At 42.2% G+C, this 21,351-nt stretch overlaps 2 protein-coding genes across 6 annotated transcripts in view; both read left to right on the top strand.

The window, feature by feature from the left end:
* Nucleotides 1-7,109, top strand: part of LOC139538885 (SEC14 domain and spectrin repeat-containing protein 1-like) — a 72,663-nt gene extending 65,554 nt beyond the window's left edge. For all 3 annotated transcript variants that reach the window (XM_071341415.1, XM_071341413.1, XM_071341414.1), the window contains 7 exons: nt 1,570-1,684; nt 1,931-2,090; nt 2,284-2,365; nt 2,539-2,661; nt 4,949-5,140; nt 5,452-5,582; nt 5,737-7,109. In XM_071341415.1, coding sequence (XP_071197516.1) covers nt 1,570-1,684; nt 1,931-2,090; nt 2,284-2,365; nt 2,539-2,661; nt 4,949-5,140; nt 5,452-5,582; nt 5,737-6,040 — 1,107 coding nt within the window. In that variant the 3' untranslated portion in view covers nt 6,041-7,109. The remainder of the gene's footprint in view (nt 1-1,569; nt 1,685-1,930; nt 2,091-2,283; nt 2,366-2,538; nt 2,662-4,948; nt 5,141-5,451; nt 5,583-5,736) is intronic.
* Nucleotides 7,110-8,146: 1,037 nt separating this feature from the next.
* Nucleotides 8,147-21,351, top strand: part of LOC139538884 (coiled-coil domain-containing protein 141-like) — a 66,034-nt gene continuing 52,829 nt past the window's right edge. Inside the window, exons 1-2 of one of the 3 annotated variants that reach the window (XM_071341411.1) lie at nt 8,147-8,264; nt 20,857-20,979. Coding sequence is in view for 2 of the 3 variants with exons in the window: in XM_071341410.1 (XP_071197511.1) it covers nt 18,349-18,453; nt 20,857-20,979 (228 nt within the window). In the remaining variant the exon portion in view is untranslated. Of the gene's footprint in view, nt 8,265-17,875; nt 18,454-20,856; nt 20,980-21,351 lie in introns of those variants that run through there. The other 2 variants (XM_071341410.1, XM_071341409.1) reach the window with 2 other exon arrangements.

Below are 21,351 nucleotides of genomic sequence, written 5' to 3' on the forward strand. Positions count from 1 at the left end.
TGAGGCTGGTTGGATGTACTGCCAAATTCTCAAAAATGACGTTGGAGGCGGCTAATGGTACAGAAATGAACATTCAATTATCTGGCAACAGCTATGGTGGCATTCCTACAGTCAGCATGCCAATTGCACACTCCCTCAATTTGAGACATCTTTGGCATTGTGTTTTAGAGTGACATTTTATTTCACATTTTAAAGTGGCCCTTTATTGTACCCAACACAAGGTGCACCTGTGTAATGATCGTGCTGTTTAATCAGCTTCTTGATATGCCACAACTGTCAGATGGATGGATTACTACTGTAATGGTCCAGGTTACAAAGTGGCTCAGTGACTCGTGTTTGCATCTCAATGTGAAAAAAACTGTTTGCATGTTCTTCACAAAGAGGGCAACAGATGCTACTGAGCCAGATGTCTATGTGTCAGGGGAGAAGCTCCAGGTGGTATCTGATTTTAAGTACCTTGGCATCGTACTTGATTCCAACCTCTCTTTTAAAAAGCATGTGAAAAAGGTAATTCAAATAACCAAATTCAACCTAGCTAATTTCCGATTTATACGAAATTGTTTGACTACAGAGGTAGCAAAACTGTACTTCAAATCTATGATACTCCCCCACTTAACATACTGCTTGACTAGTTGGGCCCAAGCTTGCTGTACAACAGTAAGACCTATTCAGTCTGTCTACAAACAGGCTCTCAAAGTGCTTGATAGGAAGCCCAATAGCCATCATCACTGTCACATCCTCAGAAAGCATGAGCTCCTGAGTTGGGAAAATCTTGTGCAATACACCGATGCATGTCTTGTATTCAAGATCCTAAATGGCTTGGCTCCCCCTCCACTCAGTATTTTTGTTAAACAGAAAACCCAAACATATGGCAGTAGATCCACAAGGTCTGCCATGAGAGGTGACTGTATAGTTCCCCTAAGGAAAAGCACCTTTAGTAAATCCGCTTTCTCTGTGAGAGCTTCCCATGTCTGGAATACACTGCCATCAGACACACATAACTGCACCACATATCACACTTTCACAAAGTGCTTGAAGACATGGCTAAAGGTCAATCAGATTTGTGAACATGGTCCCTAGCTGTGTGTTGCCGCTTTCCATGTCTGTTGTCTGTAACTTGTGAGGTGTGGAAACACTTTGTTGCTTTTATGAATTTTGTCTTGCTGCTTTTTGTTCTATGTTGCTCTGTCTGTATGCTACGTCTTGCTTGTCCTATGTTGCTATTGTCTATATTGTAATTGTTTTTAATAACCTGCCCAGGGACTGCGGTTGAAAATTAGCCGGCTGGCTAAAACCGGCACTTTTACTGAAACGTTGATTAATGTGCACTGTCCCTGTAAAAATTAAAATAAACTCAAAACTCACCTCATTAGCTTGGCAAAGGAGAAAAGAAATAAGCTTTTTGTGCATATGGAACATTTCTGGTATCTTTTATTGCAGATCATGAAGCATGGGACCAACACTTTACATGTTGTGTTTGTATTTTTGTTCAGTGTAGTATAGACTACTAATTGTTTGGCCTAGAGCTCTTTGTTGGCTTTGTAATAATGCCTCAGTTTACCCTCCCAGCTGTCCCAGCAACTGGATGGTCTACTGGGCATGCTCTGTGCCGATGTGGCGCCTGCTGACGGGGCTGCTATCCAACAAACACTCAAACACCTCGAGGAGAAACTCAAGAGCGTTGGTAAGCACAATTAAATTTATTATTCACTGTTATTTTTTTGTTCTACTCTGTAACTGCAGAGTAGAATAAAAAGACTGATCTTGAGAAAGGTATTTGTGCTGAAACATTGACCGTCTTAAATATATCCCCTCTTCTTGTATTTTTTCTAATGGATAACTGCAAGAATAATATTTTACATTTGAAATAACTTTCAGTAGTGTTAGTTGAGTAATTCATGAGTATTATTTGATGTGTATTTCTGCCCAGAGGGAGCCCTGGTAGGCCTGAGGGAGAAAGGCCAGGTCCTGATGGATCAGATGTCCAACCAGACTTCCTGGTCCTATGGGAAAGACGTCCCCATCGATAACAAAGACAACGTTGATCACATCCAAGGTGTCATGGAGGACATGCAGCTCCGGAAACAAAGGTTTGCTCAGATTTATTTTAAATCTTTTTTTTTATGATGTAAGGCCGCAGGCCTCAAAATGATACTGGAGTTGTTTACAAAGGTTCCACGAGTCAAGCGATTTCTGGAATATCGTGGAATTTTGGCTGTTGTCACGGAACTTGTCATGGAAACGGTTATCGTCATGTTTTGATAAAGTTTTGGTTCTGTTTAGATGTGAGGACATGGTGGATGTCAGGAGACTGAAGATGCTTCAGATGGTCCAGCTGTTCAAGTGTGAGGAAGATGCATCACAAGTCAGTAGATAGGCTTCCTTCTGTTCATCCCTGTTTGTTTGTTTGTTTGACCTCTGTTGGTTCTGGACTGCAAACTTAAGTGGGTTGTTATTATTGACATGTTGTTGACATGTTGTTATTGTTGTTGACAATACCTTGTAAACCCCAGCTCATGTCACTGTGTTAACTCTCAGGCGGTGGAGTGGCTGGGTGAGCTCCTCGATGCTCTTCTAAAGACCCACATCAGACTAGGGGACGACTCACAGGAAACCAAAGTGCTGCTGGAGAAACACAAGAAGTTTGTGGATGTGGCACAGGTACGTACTACAAGAGCAGAGTTCAGACAGCTTGAGGAAGACTGAGGGGTTCTCTCTCTCCCGCTCTGTCACTCCCTCAATTGTTCTGTCTGCCCCCTTCTCTCTCTCTGTCTCTCTTCTCTCTCCATGTCTTTCAAAGGGAAATAGAGGGGAAGGGGAGAGTGGGGTAAGTTGAGCCAAAGGGGTAAGTTGAGCCACCCTTGTGTCTAGAAAACCATACACAAAGTTAATAATTTGACAAATTATTTAGGAAGAGGTTATAATTTCATGGAGTCTGTCAAGGAAGAAACCACATGGAAAAAGTGGTAAGCAAACGGATTTTCACCAAGTCAAATTAATTGTGTTAGAGGTTTCACGCTTGTATCTAAACCAAAGTAGATAATTGTAAGATTGTTCCATACATCAGTTGGGGTCTCTATAAGATTCAGTATGCGGCCCTAAACCTAGCATGAAAGTGCAATGGTAGCTGTGTGGGTGGGCTAATATTGTAGAATAATAGTGAAGACATCAAAACTATGAAATAACACATATGGAATCAGTGTTAAACAAAAAGTGTTAAACAAATCCAAATATATTTTATATTTGAGATTCTTTAAAGTAGCCACCCTTTGCCTTGATGACAGCTTTGCACACTCTTGGAATTCTCTCAACCAGCTTCATGAGATAGTCACCTGGAATGCATTTCAATTAACAGGTGTGCCTTGTTAAACGTTAATTTGTGAAATTTCTTTCCTTCTTAATGTGTTTGAGCCAATCAGTTGTGTTGTGATAAGGTAGGGGTGGTATACAGAATATAGTCCTATTTGGTAAAAGACCATGTCCATATTATTGCAAGAACAGCTCAAATAAGCAAAGAGAAACGACAGTCCATCATTACTTTAAGACATGAATGTCAGTCAATTCGGAAAATGTCAAGAATTTTGAACATTTCTTCAAGTGCAGTTGCAAAAACCTTCAAGCTCTCATGAGGACCGCCACAGGAAAGGAAGACCCAGGGTTCCTTTGCTGCAGAGGATAGTTTCATTGGAGTTATACAGCCTCAAAAATTGCAGCCCAAATAAATGCTTCACAGAGTTCAAGTAACAGACACATCTCAACATCAACTGTTCAGAGGAGACTGCATGAATCAGGCCTTCATGGGTGAATTGCTGCAAAGAAACCATTACTTAAGGACACCAATAAGAATAAGAGACTTGCTTGGGCCAAGAAACACGAGCAATGGACATTAGACCAGTGGAAATCTGTTCTTTGGGCTTTGAGTCCAAATGTAAGATTTTTGGTTCAAACCGCTGTGCCTTTGTGAGATGCAGTGTAGGTGAACGGATGATCTCCGCATGTGTGGTTCCCACCGTAAAGTATGGAGGAGGAGGTGTGATGGTGTAGAGGTGCTTTGCTGGTGACACTGTCTGTGACTTATTTAGAATTCAAGGCACACTTAACCAGCATGGCTACCACAGCATTCTGCAGCGATACGCCATCCCATCTGGTTTGCGCTTAGTGGGACTATCTTTTGTTTTTCAACAGGACAATGACCCAACACACCTCCAGGCTGTGTAAGGGCTATTTGACCAAGAAGGAGAGTGATGGAGTGCTGTGTCAGGTGACTTGGCCTCCACAATCACCCCACCTCAACCCAATTGAGATGGTTTGGGATGAGTTGGACTGCAGAGTGAAGGAAAAGCTGGCAGCAAGTGCTCAGAATATGTGGGAACTCCTTCAAGACTGTTGGAAAAGCCTTCCAGGTTGAGAGAATGCAGAGTGTTCAAAGCTGTCATCAAGGCAAAGGGTGGATACTTTGAAGAATCTGAAATCTAAAATATATTTTGATTTGTTTAACACTTTTTTGGATACTACATGATTCCATATGTGTTATTTCATAGTTTTGATGTCTTCACTATTTTTCTACAATATAGAAAATAGTAAAAATAAAGAAAAACCCTTGAATGAGTGTGTCCAAACTTTTGACTGGTGCTGTATATAGCTTTCTTTGTTAGAAAGAGTACAAAAACTGTGTTATTGACTTGTTTATTGTTTACTCCATGTGTAACTCTGTGTTGTTGTCTGTTCACACTGCTATGCTTTATCTTGGCCAGGTCACAGTTGTAAATGAGAACTTGTTCTCAACTAGCCTACCTGGTTAAATAAAGGTTAAATAAAACATTTTTTTAAAACTATATTTCCCTTGACGGAGTGATGCTGAATGTAATAAATGGCTCAACTTACCCCACTGCCCCCTACTAGGTACTAGGTATTGTGTTAACCTGACTCTCTCTTTCTCTGTGTCCAGAGCACCTATGACTACGGCCGTCAGCTGCTCCAGGCGACGGTGGTGTTGTGTCAGTCTCTACGGTGCTCCACGCGCTCCTCTGGTGACACCCTGCCACGCCTCAACCGGGTCTGGAAACAGTTTACTGTCACCACTGAGGAGAGGGTCCATCGGCTGGAGATGGCCTGCTCCTTTCACACCGCAGCTGAGAAGGTAGGAAAAGAATGACAGTTATGAAAATGAAACCTAATATTATCAGGAAGATGTTAATATATTATTGAATTACCTTTGTGACAGCCAAATAATACACCTTCTTCTTAGCAAATATTGCAAAGGTTTTGTCTTCTTTGTGCTTCTGACTTCTACTCAGTGAGCCCTGTTAATTGGAAGTGTTGAATTATTGGGAAATGCATGTATGCCACTTAACAGATACTTATCTAAAGTGACTAACAGTTCAGTGAGTACATACTTTTTTGTTGATGGTCCTCTTCTGTTTCCTTTCCCTCCTGTCTCCTCCATCAAAGGTGCTGGTCCAAGCCAGCCCAGACCAGGGTGATATCCCAGTCGAGGTGGAGCAGGAGACCTATGAGGAGGTGGAGACTGTGGGGAAGGCTCTACTGGACAGACTCACTGTCCCTGTTATATTCCCAGACGGGTAAGAAACAATGGACATTTCACACTGAGACATGGCTGGCAAGATGCAAAATCTAATGATGCATGCCATTTTGATCATGGACTGTCAATCCTTGCATCCATAGCCCCATCTATGACCCTGCTGAGTCCTTCTGCCCCTTTTGTCCCCCCTTCAGGAGCGAGCAGTACTTTGGCAGTCCTGGAGACATGGCGTCCTCTGCTGAACACATCCGGGACAAGATGAAGCTGGTGGAGGACAGGAAACTGACTCTGCACGAGGAAGATGAAGAGGAAGAAGACATTGAGCAGCTACCGTATCAGCAGCTACAGTATGAGCAGATGCATGACCAGGACGAAGAACTACACAATGATGAAGAACTACAAGACGACCAGGAACTACATGATGAAGAACTACAGGAAGTGGATAATGAACTACAAGATGGGGAGGAACTAGAACTGGAGAACGAGACGGACACTTAGGAATGCTAATGGAGCTCTTATAACAGCTTGCCTGGACCTAGATCAGTTTGTGCTGTCTTGCCAAATCCTATGGCCATTGGCGTGACAATGACCATAGCAGTTGACAAGAGAGCATAAACAGATCTGGGGCCAGGCTGCAGACCTATAACAGCAGCAACTAGCAGTCCACCAGACATTGAGGACAGGATGAACACCTCTGACCTTCGGCGTTATGCCAACACAGCACCTGACCATCACGTGCTCCAGATCTCTAGAATCCCGTTAATCTCCCGGTGTGACCGCATTCCTTCCATCTCGGTTGCACTCTGCCTCGTCAAGCCATATTAATTTACCAATAGCAGCTAAAGATAGAATATGGTCCTCTAGGATCCACTTACATTGCTTACAATACATGACATGGAGAAGAGAGGAGGAGGGAAACAAAAGAAAGAAACTGCAAGCACTGACTGGAATGAACTCTGAAATTGACTATTTCCCTTAAAGCTTTACCTTGCCTGTCGCTTCTCGCTCTGAATTTGTGTTCACGCTGAACTTGGCCTAGGGGTAGTTTTAACCCAGGGTTAAGGTTAGGCCTGGGTTAAGAACATGTAGTGTGAAAAGCTCTTAAGACAAGGGACTCAAGCTTTTACATGGTTCTACTAAACCCTCTAGAGTGTACAGAAAGCAAAGCACCATCTGTCTCTCTCCTTGTATTTACCTTACAGGTGCTTTAGAGTTTCTAGGCCTTTCTCTTTCTATTTTCCCTCTGTTGTTTTTTGTTCGCAATACTTTCAAGTTGTTTCTGGAAGAAGAAAAACAAGTGTAAAAAGCTGTGCCAATATGTAAATCTATTCTCATTCTGAATGCCTTTGAATTCGGCACTAACTTCCCAGCCCACTGTTTCCGGTATAGACGGACTGTTGTATATTACGAGGATGGATGGGTGCAGTCAACCAGCTTTTAAGACATTTGGATGGCTTTGTCACTTGTGTGCATCAAGTTAAAATGTCTAATCAGACCTTTGTTATAAACCTAGATTAGAGTGGTAGATCCAGGGCTTTGTTTTTATTAATAAAATGTGATATGAGAATTATGCTTAATCTCTTCATAATTGTCATTCTAATGTATACATACAGTACATACGCCTTTTGCATCGTGAGGCATGCTATTGAAATATTGATTCTGTATTTATTTTGTTTTGTATATTGGTATTTTACATACCAGTCAAAGACATAATGCTTGTGGGGATTTTAGGTTTGCGAGGCTAATCATTTCTTGAAAAGCTGGGTCCTGCGAAATAAACAAGCAAACAATTTAAAGATTTCTTGGAGATAATGTAGTTATTTGTCTTTTGATTCATAAGCATAGTCTTACAAGACAATGTTGTCTCGTACACATACACAAGGTATGACTTCAGGCTTCAATTTAATTTGACACATCATGAAAAGCAGGACCGGACTGCCGCATTTGGGGCTCTGGGGCAATTTTACAAATTTTTGCCATGAGGCTGAGAGAAAATGTTGCAGTTTTAAAGCTAATATCCTATTCAAAAAATAAATGCCATGATATTGAGACAATTCTGCAGTTCCTGCAATTATACACATTTTGACAAAATAAATAGAAATTGGTTGGGGGGCCCCCCTGCATGCCCTTTCGGTAATTTGGCCCTGATGAAAAGCTTATTTTATAGAATAACTTAAATTTACCGGTTGTTGTCATATTAAATAGGATATTTTAAGGTTTTCAATAAAGCTGCCCAGTTGTCAGATTAAATAGGATATTTTTAGGGTTTCAATAAAGCAGCTACGCATTCACAAATCTTCAAGGTGTGTACTCACAGTAGCCGCTGGGTGGTGCAGATTAGACTGAGCTATGCAAAAACATGTTACCTCAAGAACAGCTCCTCGTGAATAAAGAGTATGGGCATCATAAAAGAACCTTCCCTAATTTGGCATAAACCATTCACACCTTTATCGGTAAATTCTCAACAGTCATTGGTAATTCACTTCAAATGAAATGCTATTCGACATTACACATTACAATGGTAAACAATTAACACGTTACTCAAAACAAAGACATAATAAACATTTGCATAAACTTTAGCATTTATATTTAAACAATGAATACACCCCTTAACCTGAAATGACAATTTGGCGCGCAAACTCCTGAATTTATCAGCATTCGCTTTCCTGGAAGTCTGGGAGCCAGCAGTTCACACAACGATTGAAGGGAAATACACACATCGGTGAGTCATCTTCAAAACTTTCATATCATCTTTAGTTTTCTAACCATTCCACTAGAAACACAACTTTCAAGGTATCAAAACACTGGAGTTGTTCAGTATTGCTTTTTGTAAATGTCCCAGCAACACGACATAATTCAGTAGCCTAGCATCCATATACTGTATTTCCAGATGATGTTCTAATCCGCTAGAACGGTGCAGGCCCGTAGCCTGTTTATCTTCAGAGCCTAGGGCAAAACTGCGAAAGATATGGTTGCTGTAATGTTGGGCCATTGAAAAGAAGCAATATTGCTTATTTATTATAAATGCTTCTTCAGTATTTAAGGGTGTGTTTGAAAGTTGTATTTGTGGATCTAGGCCAGAGCTCCCTAACTGTCGGCCCGCATTTTCATTGTTGGACATAAAAGACCGTATAAACACCAAATCAGCTCCAAGTGATTTTAATTTTGGATGTCTGTTCCCAAGTATTCCCACTCAATACAGAGACACATCTGATCTCATACAAATGTAAGCATTTAAAGAAATATATTATGTTTTAGTGAAATATGATATTTGTGCTTCTTGCGGTGAATTTGCAGTATACACATTATTTGTAATTATGTTCCGGGGTTTTGCCGAAATTCTCCCGCCTGCCAGAAGCCCCCTCCTCACGTGAACGCGCACACACTCAATTCTTCATTGCTGCGATTTGCCTGCTAGTTAAGATTTCTGCTCTTCACTCCGTTGTCAGTTTAGCCTACATTTCACTGATCTTAGTAGCAGAAAGCATTTTTTTTGTGTCCTTCAAGGCAGCTGTCAATGATCACGTTAGGCTGCGTTTCATTTTATTTTTATGGTGGTTTGATCGCGGGGGAATCATTTTTTATGTCCTTCAAGGCAGCTGTCAATGATCACGTTAGGCTGCGTTTCATTTAATTTAATGTTTATGCTGGTTTGATCGCGGGGGAGGCTAGTAATATCTGCAGTTTTCGGTTTGGCTATTTGTTTCAAGTGTATTAGTCTATAAATAAATCTCTTTGCCAAAATTCGTTATCTCTCACATGTCTTACTCGACTAGTAGTTGTTCTGAAATGTTTATTGTTTTCCTACATTTTACTCCCTCTATGTTTAATATAACACACATACAATAATTATTAATTTCGGTTTCGGTTGCTTTCCGTTACTTTCTATAGAACAAACCTGGTTGCCTATCCTGAGTGAAGTTTGTTCTATAGAAAGTATTTGACTCTAGTGACAAAATTAAGGAAATGATAAGGGGGGAGCATTCGGCAGGCAATGCCCTAACCCCCCCCCCCCCCCCCCCCCCCCCCTCTAATTTCCTTAATTGTGTGGCTAGAGTCAAATACTTTCTGTGGCACACACTACTGGTCAACATGAGCTACCAACATGATTCAGAAGTGTGCCAGGCCTTGCAGTCCCAAGATAGAAGGGGGGGGGGGGGGGGTTCAGTAGGCAACAAAATAGCCTTGCCAAACGCCCCCCTTCTAATTTCCTTAATTTTGTCACTAGAGTCAAATACTTTCTATAGAACTAACTTCACGTCAGGATAGGCAACCGACATTAATAATTAATGTATGTGTGTTATATTAAACATAGAGGAGGGAGTAAAATGTAGGCAAACAATAAACATTTCAGAACAACTACTAGTCGAGTAAGACATGGGAGAGATGACAAATTTTGACAAAGAGATTTATTTATAGACTAATACACTTGAAACAAATAGCCAAATTGACAGCTGCCTTGAACGACACAAATAAAAAAAAATTCTGCTACTAAGATCAGTGAAATGTAGGCTAAACTGACAACGGAGTGGAGAGCAGAAATCCTAACTAGCAAGCAAGTCGCAGCAATGAAGAATTGAGTGTGTGCGCGTTCACAGGCAGGGGGGAGATTTTCGGCACAACACCGGCAGCCAATAGGGAGTCCAGGGGACTCAAGGAGTCCAACCAACACACAGACTCCCTATGTTGTGTACCAAATCTAGGTGCAGGGCAGGCCCTGGCTGCTTAGCTTCATCTGTGAACCAGCAGAGGGAGTAGAGTTTTTTGGTGGCTTTTGGACTACTAGGTCTTCTCTTGTTCATGTATATTGTTATTTTGTGAAGCCATAGTAACTATTATAGAAACAAAGAGACACTTTCTAATAAACAAATAGGCCTATTTATTTTCAGACATCAAAGGTGTAAACATTCAAAGTGAGCTTTGTAACACACAACAAACTAATATTCCACCACATGGGGGTGATGGTGATACTGTTAATTAAGTTACAATGTTTGAATCCATCCAACCCAGTAGCTTTTAAATCTTGAAGGTGATAGATGTTGCTGTAGCTGTTCTCAATGCTTATAATGACATGAAGCTGATGGTGAGGCTATATTTAACCCTCTCTGATTTCTCTCAGCTGGAACGGGCTGCTCAGATTTTGCATCCCAAATGATGACATATCCCCTTTATAGTGCACTACTATTGACCAGGGCCCTAAAGGGAATATGGTGCCTTTTGGGCTGCTCAGAGAGATGGTAGCTGGGACAGAATTATCAGGAGACCCCAGCAGATGGCTGGGTGGGGTGAGTGGGGCCTTCCAGGGCCTCTCTGTCTGTCCTGGGCTATGCCCAAATCGGCTGATTTGTTGTGTGTCTGCTCAACTTGATTGATCTGTCTGTCTGTGTCTGTCTGTGTGTGTCTGTGTGTGTGTGTGTGTGTGTGTATGTATGTGTGTCTGTGTGTGTGTGTATGTGTGCCCCCGACTCGGCTGATCTCGCAGTGTCTTACTTTCTCAGCTGTTTCTTTAACTTCTCTAACAGCTGCCGCCTGCCCGCAACACTAGTCCATGACAGACCTGGGTTCAAATACTATTTGAAATAATGAAAAACATTTTAGCTGTGGTTGATTGAGCTTGCTTGTTGCTTTGCAAACCTTTGTCTTGCACCCCCGGAGATCCCAAAATCTGGCACACCCGGCAGGAAAATGCTAAAAATATTTGTAGATTTCAATTAGTAGCCTATTTGAACCCAGGACTGAGTGTAGTGTCATTGGTTAAGCATGACATGCAGATCCAAGTAGTCCTGTTAACAATTACAACACTTCTTTGGACTTCAGGTTCCCTGGCATGCCTTTGAGTAGGCTACATTTCACACAAATGTCTTCCCTTAAGTATCTGAGTCAGGCACTGTTGTTTGGCAGTGGCACATACACACACACACAGTGACGTCCTGCAATGTACAGTTGAAGTCGGAAGTTTACATACACTTAGGTTGGAATCTTTAAAACTAGTTTTTCAACCACTCCACACATTTCTTGTGAACAAACTATAGTTTTGGCAAGTCTGTTAGGACATCTACTTTGTGCATGACACAAGTAATTCTTCCAACAATTGTTTACAGACAGATTATTTCACTGTATCTCAATTCCAGTGGGTCAGAAGTTTACATACACTAAGTTGACTGTGCCTTTAAACAGCTTGGAAAATTCCAGAAATATACTGTATGTCATGGCTTTAGAAGCTTCTAATAGGCTAATTGACATAATTATAGGTGAACCTGTGGATGTATTTCAAGGCCTACCTTCAAACTCAGTGCCTCTTTGCTTGACATCATGGGAAAGTCAAAAGAAATCAGCCAAGACCTCAGAAAGAAAATTGTAGACCTCCACAAGTCCGGTTCATCCATGGGAGCAATTTCCAAACGCCTGAAGGTACCACGTTCTTCTGTACAAACAATAATACACAAGTATAAACACCATGGGACCACGCAACCGTCATACCGCTCAGGAAGGAGACGTGTTCTGTCTCCTAAAAATGTACGTACTTGGTGCAAAAAGTGAGGAAACCGGAACAAAAGTATCTATATCCACAGTAAAACAAGTCCTATATTGACATAACCTGAAAGGCCGCTCAGCAAGGAAGAAGCCACTGCTCCAAAACCGCCATAAAAAAAGCCAGACTACGGTTTGCAACTGTACATGGGTACAAAGATCGTTCTTTTTAGAGACATGTCCTCTGGTCTGAAGAAACAAAAATAGAACTGTTTGGCCATAATGACCATCATTATGTTTAGAGGAAAAAGGGGGAGGCTTGCAAGCCGAAGAACACCATCCCAAACTTGAAGCACAGGGGTGGCAGCATCATGTTGTGGGGGTGCTTTGCTGCAGGAGGGACTGGTGCACTTCACAAAATAGATGGCATTATGAGGATGGAAAATGATGTGGATATATTGAAGGAACATCTCAAGACATCAGTCCGGAAGTTAAAGCTTGGTCATAAATGGGTCTTCCAAATGGACAATGACCCCAAGCAAACTTCCAAAGTTGTGGCAAAATGGCTTAAGGACAACGAAGTCAAAGTATTGGAGTGGCCATCACAAAGCCCTGACCTCAATCCTATAGAAAATTTGTGGGCAGAACTGAAAAAGCATGTGCGAGCAAGGAGTCCTACAAACCTGACTCAGTTACACCAGCTCTGCCAGGAGGAATGGGCCAAAATTCACCCAACTTATTGTGGGAAGCTTGTGGAAGGCTACCCGAAACGTTTGACCCAAGTTAAACAAATTAAAGGCAATGCTACCAAATAGTAATTGAGTGTATGTAAACTTCTGACCCATGCGATGAACAAAATTAAAGCTGAAATAAATCATTCTCTCTACTATTATTCTGACATTTCACATTCTTAAAATAAAGTGGTGATCCTAACTGACCATAGACAGGGAATTTTTACTAGGATTAAATGTCAGGAATTGTGAAAAACTGAGTTTAAATGTATTTGGCTAAGGTGTATGTTAACTTCCGATTTCAACTGTAAATACTGAACAGTGGTTTTATTCTCTAGTTGATGGAGCATTTATACCCAGTATGAAACCCAGTTTGATTATTCACCTCCTCCACAGTGCTGCCCATTACAGACAGTCAGCTCTCAGTCCTTTAGCCTTGGCATGCCTTCTATCTAAGCTCCTCTGTCAATGCTCAAGAGAAGACCCAGATGCAGACAGTTTCGAAGTAACAAAAGTTTATTACAAAAACAGGGCGGCAGGCAAACGACAGGTTAAGGGCATGCAGAGGTCAGTAATCCAGAGCAGAGTTCGAAAGGTAGAGAACGGCAGTCAGGGTCAGGGTAGGCAGAGGTCAGTAATCCAGGGTGGTGTGACAAGGTACAGAACGGCGGTCAGGGCAGACAGAATGGTCAAAACCGGGAAAACAGGAACTAGAGAAAGACAGGAGCACGGGAAAACAGCTGGTAGGCTTGACGAAACAAAACGAACTGGCAACAGACAAACAGAGAACACAGGTATAATTACACTTGGGATAAAGGGGAAGATGGGCGACACCTGGAGGTGGGTGGAGACAAGCACAAAGACAGGTGAAACAGATCCGTTTGACACCCTCCTATGCAAAATAGTTTAAAAATATATATTGCACATTATAACTGTACTTTGTGGACATTTGTGACATTTTGCATCTTGTCAAATATATCAAATCATGTTTCTACGCACGACATACTAGTAAGATGGGTAGATGATTCAAGTAGTTGTACTGTACACTGAGAAGTTTCTTGGAAGTTAAGTATCTTGTCTACACAGAAAAATGTGTGCTGTGTTGTTATAAAAGTTGTTGCTTTGATATGAAGTGACCTCGGTGATCTCTGGTATCCTGAGGCCCATGATAACAATGGGCCACTGTTGGCCTTACAGTAGGCTATATCATTTACACACACACACACACACACACACACACACACACACACACACACACACACACACACACACACACACACACACACACACACACACACACACACATACCCACAACATATGCACACACAGACACACTCATATCTATTGTGTTTGTTGTTTGTTTGTTTCTTCCACCAGTTTACAGTATATATATGTCACTGCACCTTAGGAGAGTAACACATACCTCTCACTATTGGATCTATTGATGTACTACTAACTATCAAAGAGACTCATCACAGTTGGGAAGCTGAGGTCTGTTTGTGTTCCCCTGCTGTTTTCCTACTGTATCAGAATCTCTCTCCCCCTATCTCTCTCTCTCTCAATTTCAATTCAATTTAAGGGCTTTATTGGCATGGGAAACATATGTTAACATTGCCAAAGCAAGTGAAGTAGGTAATAAACAACAGTGAAATAAACAATACAAATTTACAGTAAACATTACACTCACAGAAGTTCCAAAAGAATAAAGACATTTCAAATGTCATATTATGTCTATATACAGTTGCCCTTTTCTTGTGGCAACACGTCACAAATCTTGCTGCTGTGATGGCACACTGTGGTATTTCACCCAGTAGATATCGGAGTTGATCAAAATTGGGTTTGTTTTCGAATTCTTTGTGGATCTGTGTAATCTGAGGGAAATATTTCTCTCTCGCTCTCTCCCCGTCTCCCCCCATGTCTCTCTTGCTCTCTCTCTCTCTCTCTTTTCCTGCCATTGTGCTGTAGTCAGGGAATAAAGAGCTGATTCTCATTAGGACAATACTAACTCCCCTAGCTCTCTGACACTGGCTTGTTCCCCAAAGGGAAAGGGATATTTTAAAACAACCAAGAGGAATTTTAAATAAAACGTCTCTAAAGAATGTAAGTTTCCTCAAAATAAATAATACAGACATGTTCTGTGTTTGAGAGAGTGGCCAAATATATCAGGTTTGAAGGTAAGACCCAAATGCAGACTGTGTTGAAGTAACAATGTTTATTACAGCAACAGGGGCAGGCAAACGACAGGTCAAGGCAGGCAGGGGTAGATAATCCAGAGTAGTGGGGCAAAGGTACAGGACGGCAGGCAGGCTCAGGGTTAGGTCAGGCAGAGGTCGGTAATCCAGAGTAGAGGCAAAGGTACAGGACGGTAGGCAGGGTCAGGGTCAGGGGGTGTCAGAGTGGTCAGGCAGGCGGGCTCAGAGTCAGGACAGGCAAGAGTCAAAACCAGGAGGGTGAGAAAAGAGAGACTGGGGAAAAGCAGGAGCTGAGAGAAAAGCGCTGGTTGACTTGACTAACAAGGCGAACTGGCAACAGACAAACAGAGAACCCAGGTATAAGTACACAGGGGATAATGGGGAAGATGGGCGACACATGGAGGGGGTGGAGACGAGCACAAAGACAGGTGAAACAGATCAGGGCGTGACAAAATTTGGCTTTTTGAATTACTTATTGGTATAAGTATTGCCTGTGCCTAAAGGGGGTATCTAGCCAGCCAGGCTAGGTAGTGTTAAATAGAAGCAGTCAGCCAGTGAGAGTGTAGCCTTTTCTCTCTCTTAAAATATACTTAAACACTAGTGCAGCATACCAGTGTGAAGTGTGCTTGGCTTTTGTCTGCAATAGTATAATAATAAATGCGATTTAGCAGACGCCTTTATCTAAAGCGACTCACAGTCACGTAGAGAGGACACCAATGGAAAAACTTATTCACAGACCAAGAGAAGCAAGATAAAAATCTATCCAGCTATGACAACTCACAGGGTATTTTCCCTTCTATTGGAAGATAGATAGGCCTACCAATATGATATTCCATGGATAGACTGGTGCCTATGTGGTGTTGTCTGTGTTAGTGATGCACCGATATGACATTTTTGGCCGATACCGATATCCAATATTTTCCTTGCCGATACCGATATTAAACATTTTAGCGGCCTTTTAAGCATTCTAGTACAGTTAAATAGTTAACACACACATGGACGCAGCGGTCTAAGGCACTGCATCTCAGTGCAAGAGGCGTCACTACAGTCCATGGTTCAAATCCAGGCTGTATCACATCCGGCCGTAATTGGGAGTCCCATAGGGCGGTGCACAATTGGCCCAGCATTGTCATTGCTAAGAATAATGAAAATGACTGCAGATTCTACTGGTCATTGTTTTCAGGCTGGTTGTATTGGTGCTAGCTAGGTACCCAAGAAGTTGCGGTCAAAGAAATTATTATTACCAACGTGGTATTGAAAACACATCGTTCATGGCCTTGTTTGCTTGTTTGCAGACTTTTTGTACAGCTTTGACAGTGCTACTGTATCTTTTTTGACACGCAAAGACCCAAACGGCGTTCCATAGTATGTACGTTGTGATGCTATTACTGTGTAACTCCGGTAGGGCAACATCTGAAAAATAGCGCACTTGGTAGTGTGTACCGGTGCTCGACCAGTCGGCGAAAGCCAACATCAGACACGACAGAGAACAGTTGATTGTCAAGGGCAATTAATTCCAGTATCTTGGCTTTAATGGATTTTGCCTTTTGAGCTGTCTCGCTGAAACTTTATTGCTCTTTCAAATGACTGCTCGACTTGTTGACTGCTCGATCCACACAGCAGACGTGGGCTAGGTTAGGAATGCTGTGTTGCACGTGTAGCGCAAAATATTATGTGGCGTCATTACTGGATGGAAATTACAAGTGTAATGGCTGTGCTCAATGCAATGGCACTTATAAATATAGATCCATCAAACACCCCCAAACAGGGAAACGGATCCCAATCAAAGGTGTTATCACGTGCTCCACTAAGGCAGTTATTTATCTTATAACTTGTCCTTGTGGTAAAAATTATGTGGATAAAACAAAGCACGAATTAAAAGTATGTATCTCAGAGCATCGTAGCACCATTAGGTGCAAAAACTCGACTTACCCAGTTGCGGCCCACTTTTTGGAAGCAAACCACTCGATTTCGTCTCTGCGTTATATTGGCATCGAACATGTCTCCCTCCCTAGGAGAGGGGGTGACCTTGATCATTTATTGTTAAAACGAGATGCTGCCTGGATCTTTAACTTAAAGACCCTTGCTCCCTTCGGTCTCAACGTAGACTTTGATCTGAAGCCATTCTTGTGATTATTGTGAATTTGCCATTGTAATTGTTTGTAGGCTTATGTAGTCTAAATTGAATCTATGACCGTATGCTATCCATTGGTTTTTTGTATATTGTTCTTTGTATGTCATTTTAATATTTGTGAATTAACCAATGATATTAGGCCATACTTGGCCATGATTACAGACACCTGTGTGTGTGTCTTTTGACACTATATAAACTAGTCACCCTGCAGTGTTTGTGATTATACCCAGATGAAGACAGCTTGCCTGTTGAAGCGTTGGACATTACATTTTTGCATCTGAGCTCTCTGAGCAGCTCTCCTTTATTTTCAAGTTTTCCACTCCGCTAGCCAGCACCTCGCCTAAATTGGTGTGCGTTTCTTTTTCCTCTAGATTGTCATTAAGTCATGTATCTAGATTATATAGGTATGCACGTCAGCTTTGACATCGGTTTTGCACATCGGCGTTAAACTAGACATCGGTCGATACCGATGTTGGCATTTTTAGCTAATGCCTCCCTCATACACAGACTAGGAATGCACGATATATCGGTGAACATATCGGAATCCGATTCCTATATGTTCACCGATATATCATGCATTCCTAGTCTGTGTATGAGGGAGGCAGGAGAGGATAAAGAGTGGCCGAGTGGGACTGGGAGAGAGGCAGGCAGGGAGAGGGGAGGGTTGTGCAGATACAGCACTTTCTGTACAGCACTTCGAGATATTAGCTGATGTACGAAGGGCTATATAAAATAAATTTGATTTGATTTGATTAGATAGACCAGAGTGGAGCGGACCCACCAAACTAGGGGTGTGTCAAATTGCTTCCAGCACAGCACAGTGTGATAATCCTAGTGGATAGTTCTATTTTTAACACACTGGCCAGCCGTGTTCTGCCCTGTCAACTTCACTCTGCTCTGTGTCTCCTGCTTGTTGAGCTTCAGTCAGTACGTTGATGCTAGTGGCTCTGATCTGTTGTGCTGTGGCTCGGCTGTGGGACTGGAGGGAGTGGAAGGGGGATATAACACCGCTGCTGAAACATACACCTTCCAACTGGATTGTTTTTGCGCCTGTTGGATGAGGGGACAGAGGGGTCTCTCTACTGCCGTTTTTTGCTTGGTCACTCTATCTTCAAAGGAAATATTGAAGGACTGTTGAGTTTGGAAGCACCCAGAGACTGAAATGAGAGAACAGGACAGAGACTAAGATTTGCAGGATCCAGAGAGAAGAGAGTGGACAGTAGGGGCTGTAAAGCTCATCTTATACTTTATGAAGTTAAGTTTGGACTGGGGGAGACAATGTCCAACGAAAGTGACACTGGAGGTCAACCTGCTGCGACAACAACAATCAGCACTATCGCCGTGCAGGCTGGCGATTCTCAGATTATTGTTACTGTGTTCAAGGTACCAAACTCCTAAAATGTTCTTCAGTTGTGTCTTTGGGTTGCGTAGGCTGTCTTTAGTTGTCTTTTTAAGCGTATTTCAGTCCTTGAAAAGCCTTATATAAAACCCATGTATTATTTTTCAGTTTGTGATATGTCAGGTGAACAGAACAGAAGTGGTTAGATATATGTCTCAGAACTCTTTTTTGGTCAGAAATGGCCGTTCACTCCACAGTGATGGAGATGGAGAAAATCAATCTTTCCAAGCATTTTTAACAGAAATGTTGTCTAATATTACTATAGTGTTATGTCTATATAACAACAAGGACTGGTAATGAATCAGTGCCTGTCAAAATAGATTATTGATCTGTCTGAATCTGATAGACACTGACCTCACAGTGATCATCCATCGATCTCTTTCTTTCCAAAGTGCTGCTGCTATTAAAGGATCTTTCCCAAATGGCACCCTATTCCCTTCATAGTGCACTACTTATGACTACGGGTCTGGTCAGAAGTAGTGCGCTAGCCTACAGTATATAGGGAATATAGCCATTTGAGACACAACCAGAGAAAGGCATTTAATGTTGTCAATGATGTCACAAGCTTGCATAGTCCACATTGTTAAAGCTAGTGTCCTCGGATGTCAATAGCTCTCTCTGTTTGTCCATTATGCTTATAGGACTAGCTCCCAGCCAAACCAGCAGGCTTATCTCAATGCCTCACATACTAACGCCGTACATCTCAACATGTAGGCGGCCCTGCAGGGCTTTCCCACAGTAGTGATAATAAGACATCTGACATTAGGTAGGTCTTTTTTTTTCAAGTTTACTGTTCTAAGTTATTCTTTTACCACATGGCAGTCAAATACATGGTAAATACATGGTAAATACGTGGGAAAGTTCAAATGTACAAGATATTAGATATGATAAAACACAGAAAGGAGATTGTTTTCAAGTATTAATTAATATTCCTACTGGAGAAGGAAAAGCCTATGTTTTGTTTTAAGAGAGATATGTTTGTTGTCCTCTGTTGTATCCTTTGGCGCCAATTTTGCTGACCAATTTTGGTCGTGAGGGGGAAGGGGGTAATGGTAACGGTGTTCCCCTGAGTTCCCTGAGTCCCCTTTAAAGTGACTGCCACGGCTGCAATCTAAGGCATGCAATGATTAAAGGGCAAAGCATGCAGAGTAGGAAATAGGCCTAATCTCCACCTCCAGCACCGTCACAGTTACAGTGCCCATGCACACTCTGTGGCTGTAACCACATAACTAACCACCGTTGTCATTGACATATGAATTATTGTCTCAGTGAAAGTTTCCTTACATCTGAAACAACAGGCTACTGTAATGAGTGTGACACTATGTATAAATCTTGTAATATAGTTTAACAGTTGTTGGTGATCCTCACACTGCCTAGTATGAACACTTTGTAGCTGTTACAACCACGGTTGTCATTGACAAATCAATTACTGTACCGTCTTTCCAAATATATACAGGCATTATGTAGTAATACTGTCATATAGGCTACAGCAACAGCTGTTGGTGCTTTTTACGCTCAGGGTGACACTTCCACGAAAAGCTTGGCTTTAAGTTAATGTGGTTCACCCAGAGCGGTATCAGTAAGTCATTACATTAAAGGAATACCTCAGTTTAATGGATTGACATTGTCCTGTTGTGTGTCCCAAATGGCACCATATTCTCTATATAGTGCACTACTTTTGAACAGGGTCCATAGAGCTCGGGTGAAAAGTAGTGCACTATATAGGGAATAGGGTGCCATTTGGGACGCAAACACTAATTGTGTTCCCGGGACAGCACAATATATTGGAAAAGGAGCCCCACGTTGAGGACAACATTTCCATACTCTGTTTACACACTGTGAAATTCACAGAAGGACCATGTGGGTGTCCACAGGTATAATATTACACCAACCTGCCCTGATCGCAGTCAGATCATAAACAACATGTTACATGGCCTTGGCAGGGAAACACAAACAGACCTCGGCTTCTTGCTGGTCTAACTTTGAGTCTCTTTGATACTTAGTATCAAAGATTGTTCCAATGGATACAGACAGCCTTTTACTCTTAAAGTATAGTAATAATTATAAACAGGTTGATTCAAGCCCCGAATGCTGATTGGCTGATAGCCGTGGTATATCAGTCCGTATACCACGGTATGACAAAACATTTTATTTTTACTGCTCTAATTACGTTGGTAACCAGTTTATAATAGCAATAAGGCACGTCGGGGGTTTGTGGTATATGGCCAATATACCACGGCTAAGGGCTGTATCCAGGCACTCCTCATGCATAAGAACAGCTCATAGCTGTGGTATATTGGCCATATACCACAAACCCCCGACGTGCCGTATTGCATAAATATGTACTGACAGCAAAGTTGAGAAAACAAACACTGTGTGTTTTGTAGTGTGAGTCACTGGTGCAGCTGCAGTTGACTGAAGCCAATCCCAACCTGCTGGAGATCGGCAGCAACCAGGATGAAACCAAGAAACTACTGCATGAACACGAGCAGCTCCTGATCAAACTCAAGGTAATCCTCTCATTGGAAATAGATGTCACCACTAGGGGGGTCCTGGGTGGTGCAGTGGTCAAAAGCACTGCAGTGGTCAAAAGCACTGCACCGCAGTGCAGAGGTGCCACTACAGCCTGGGATTCGATCCCACCGACCAGGATTCCCGTAGGATGGTGCACAATTGGTCCGGGGTAGGGGAGGGTTTTCTCGGCTCATTGTGCTCTTGTGACAGGGCAGGACGCCTGCAAGCTGACTCCGGTCGTCAGTCAAACGGTGTTTCCTCCGTCACGTTGGTGCGGCTGACATCCGGGTTAAGCAAGCAGTGTACTAAGAAGTAGGCGGCCATGTTTTGGAGGACACATGATTCAACCTTCACCTCTCCTGAGCCCA

This window comes from Salvelinus alpinus, chromosome 14 (genome assembly GCF_045679555.1).
Source record: "Salvelinus alpinus chromosome 14, SLU_Salpinus.1, whole genome shotgun sequence".
Classification (NCBI taxonomy): Eukaryota; Metazoa; Chordata; class Actinopteri; order Salmoniformes; family Salmonidae; genus Salvelinus; species Salvelinus alpinus.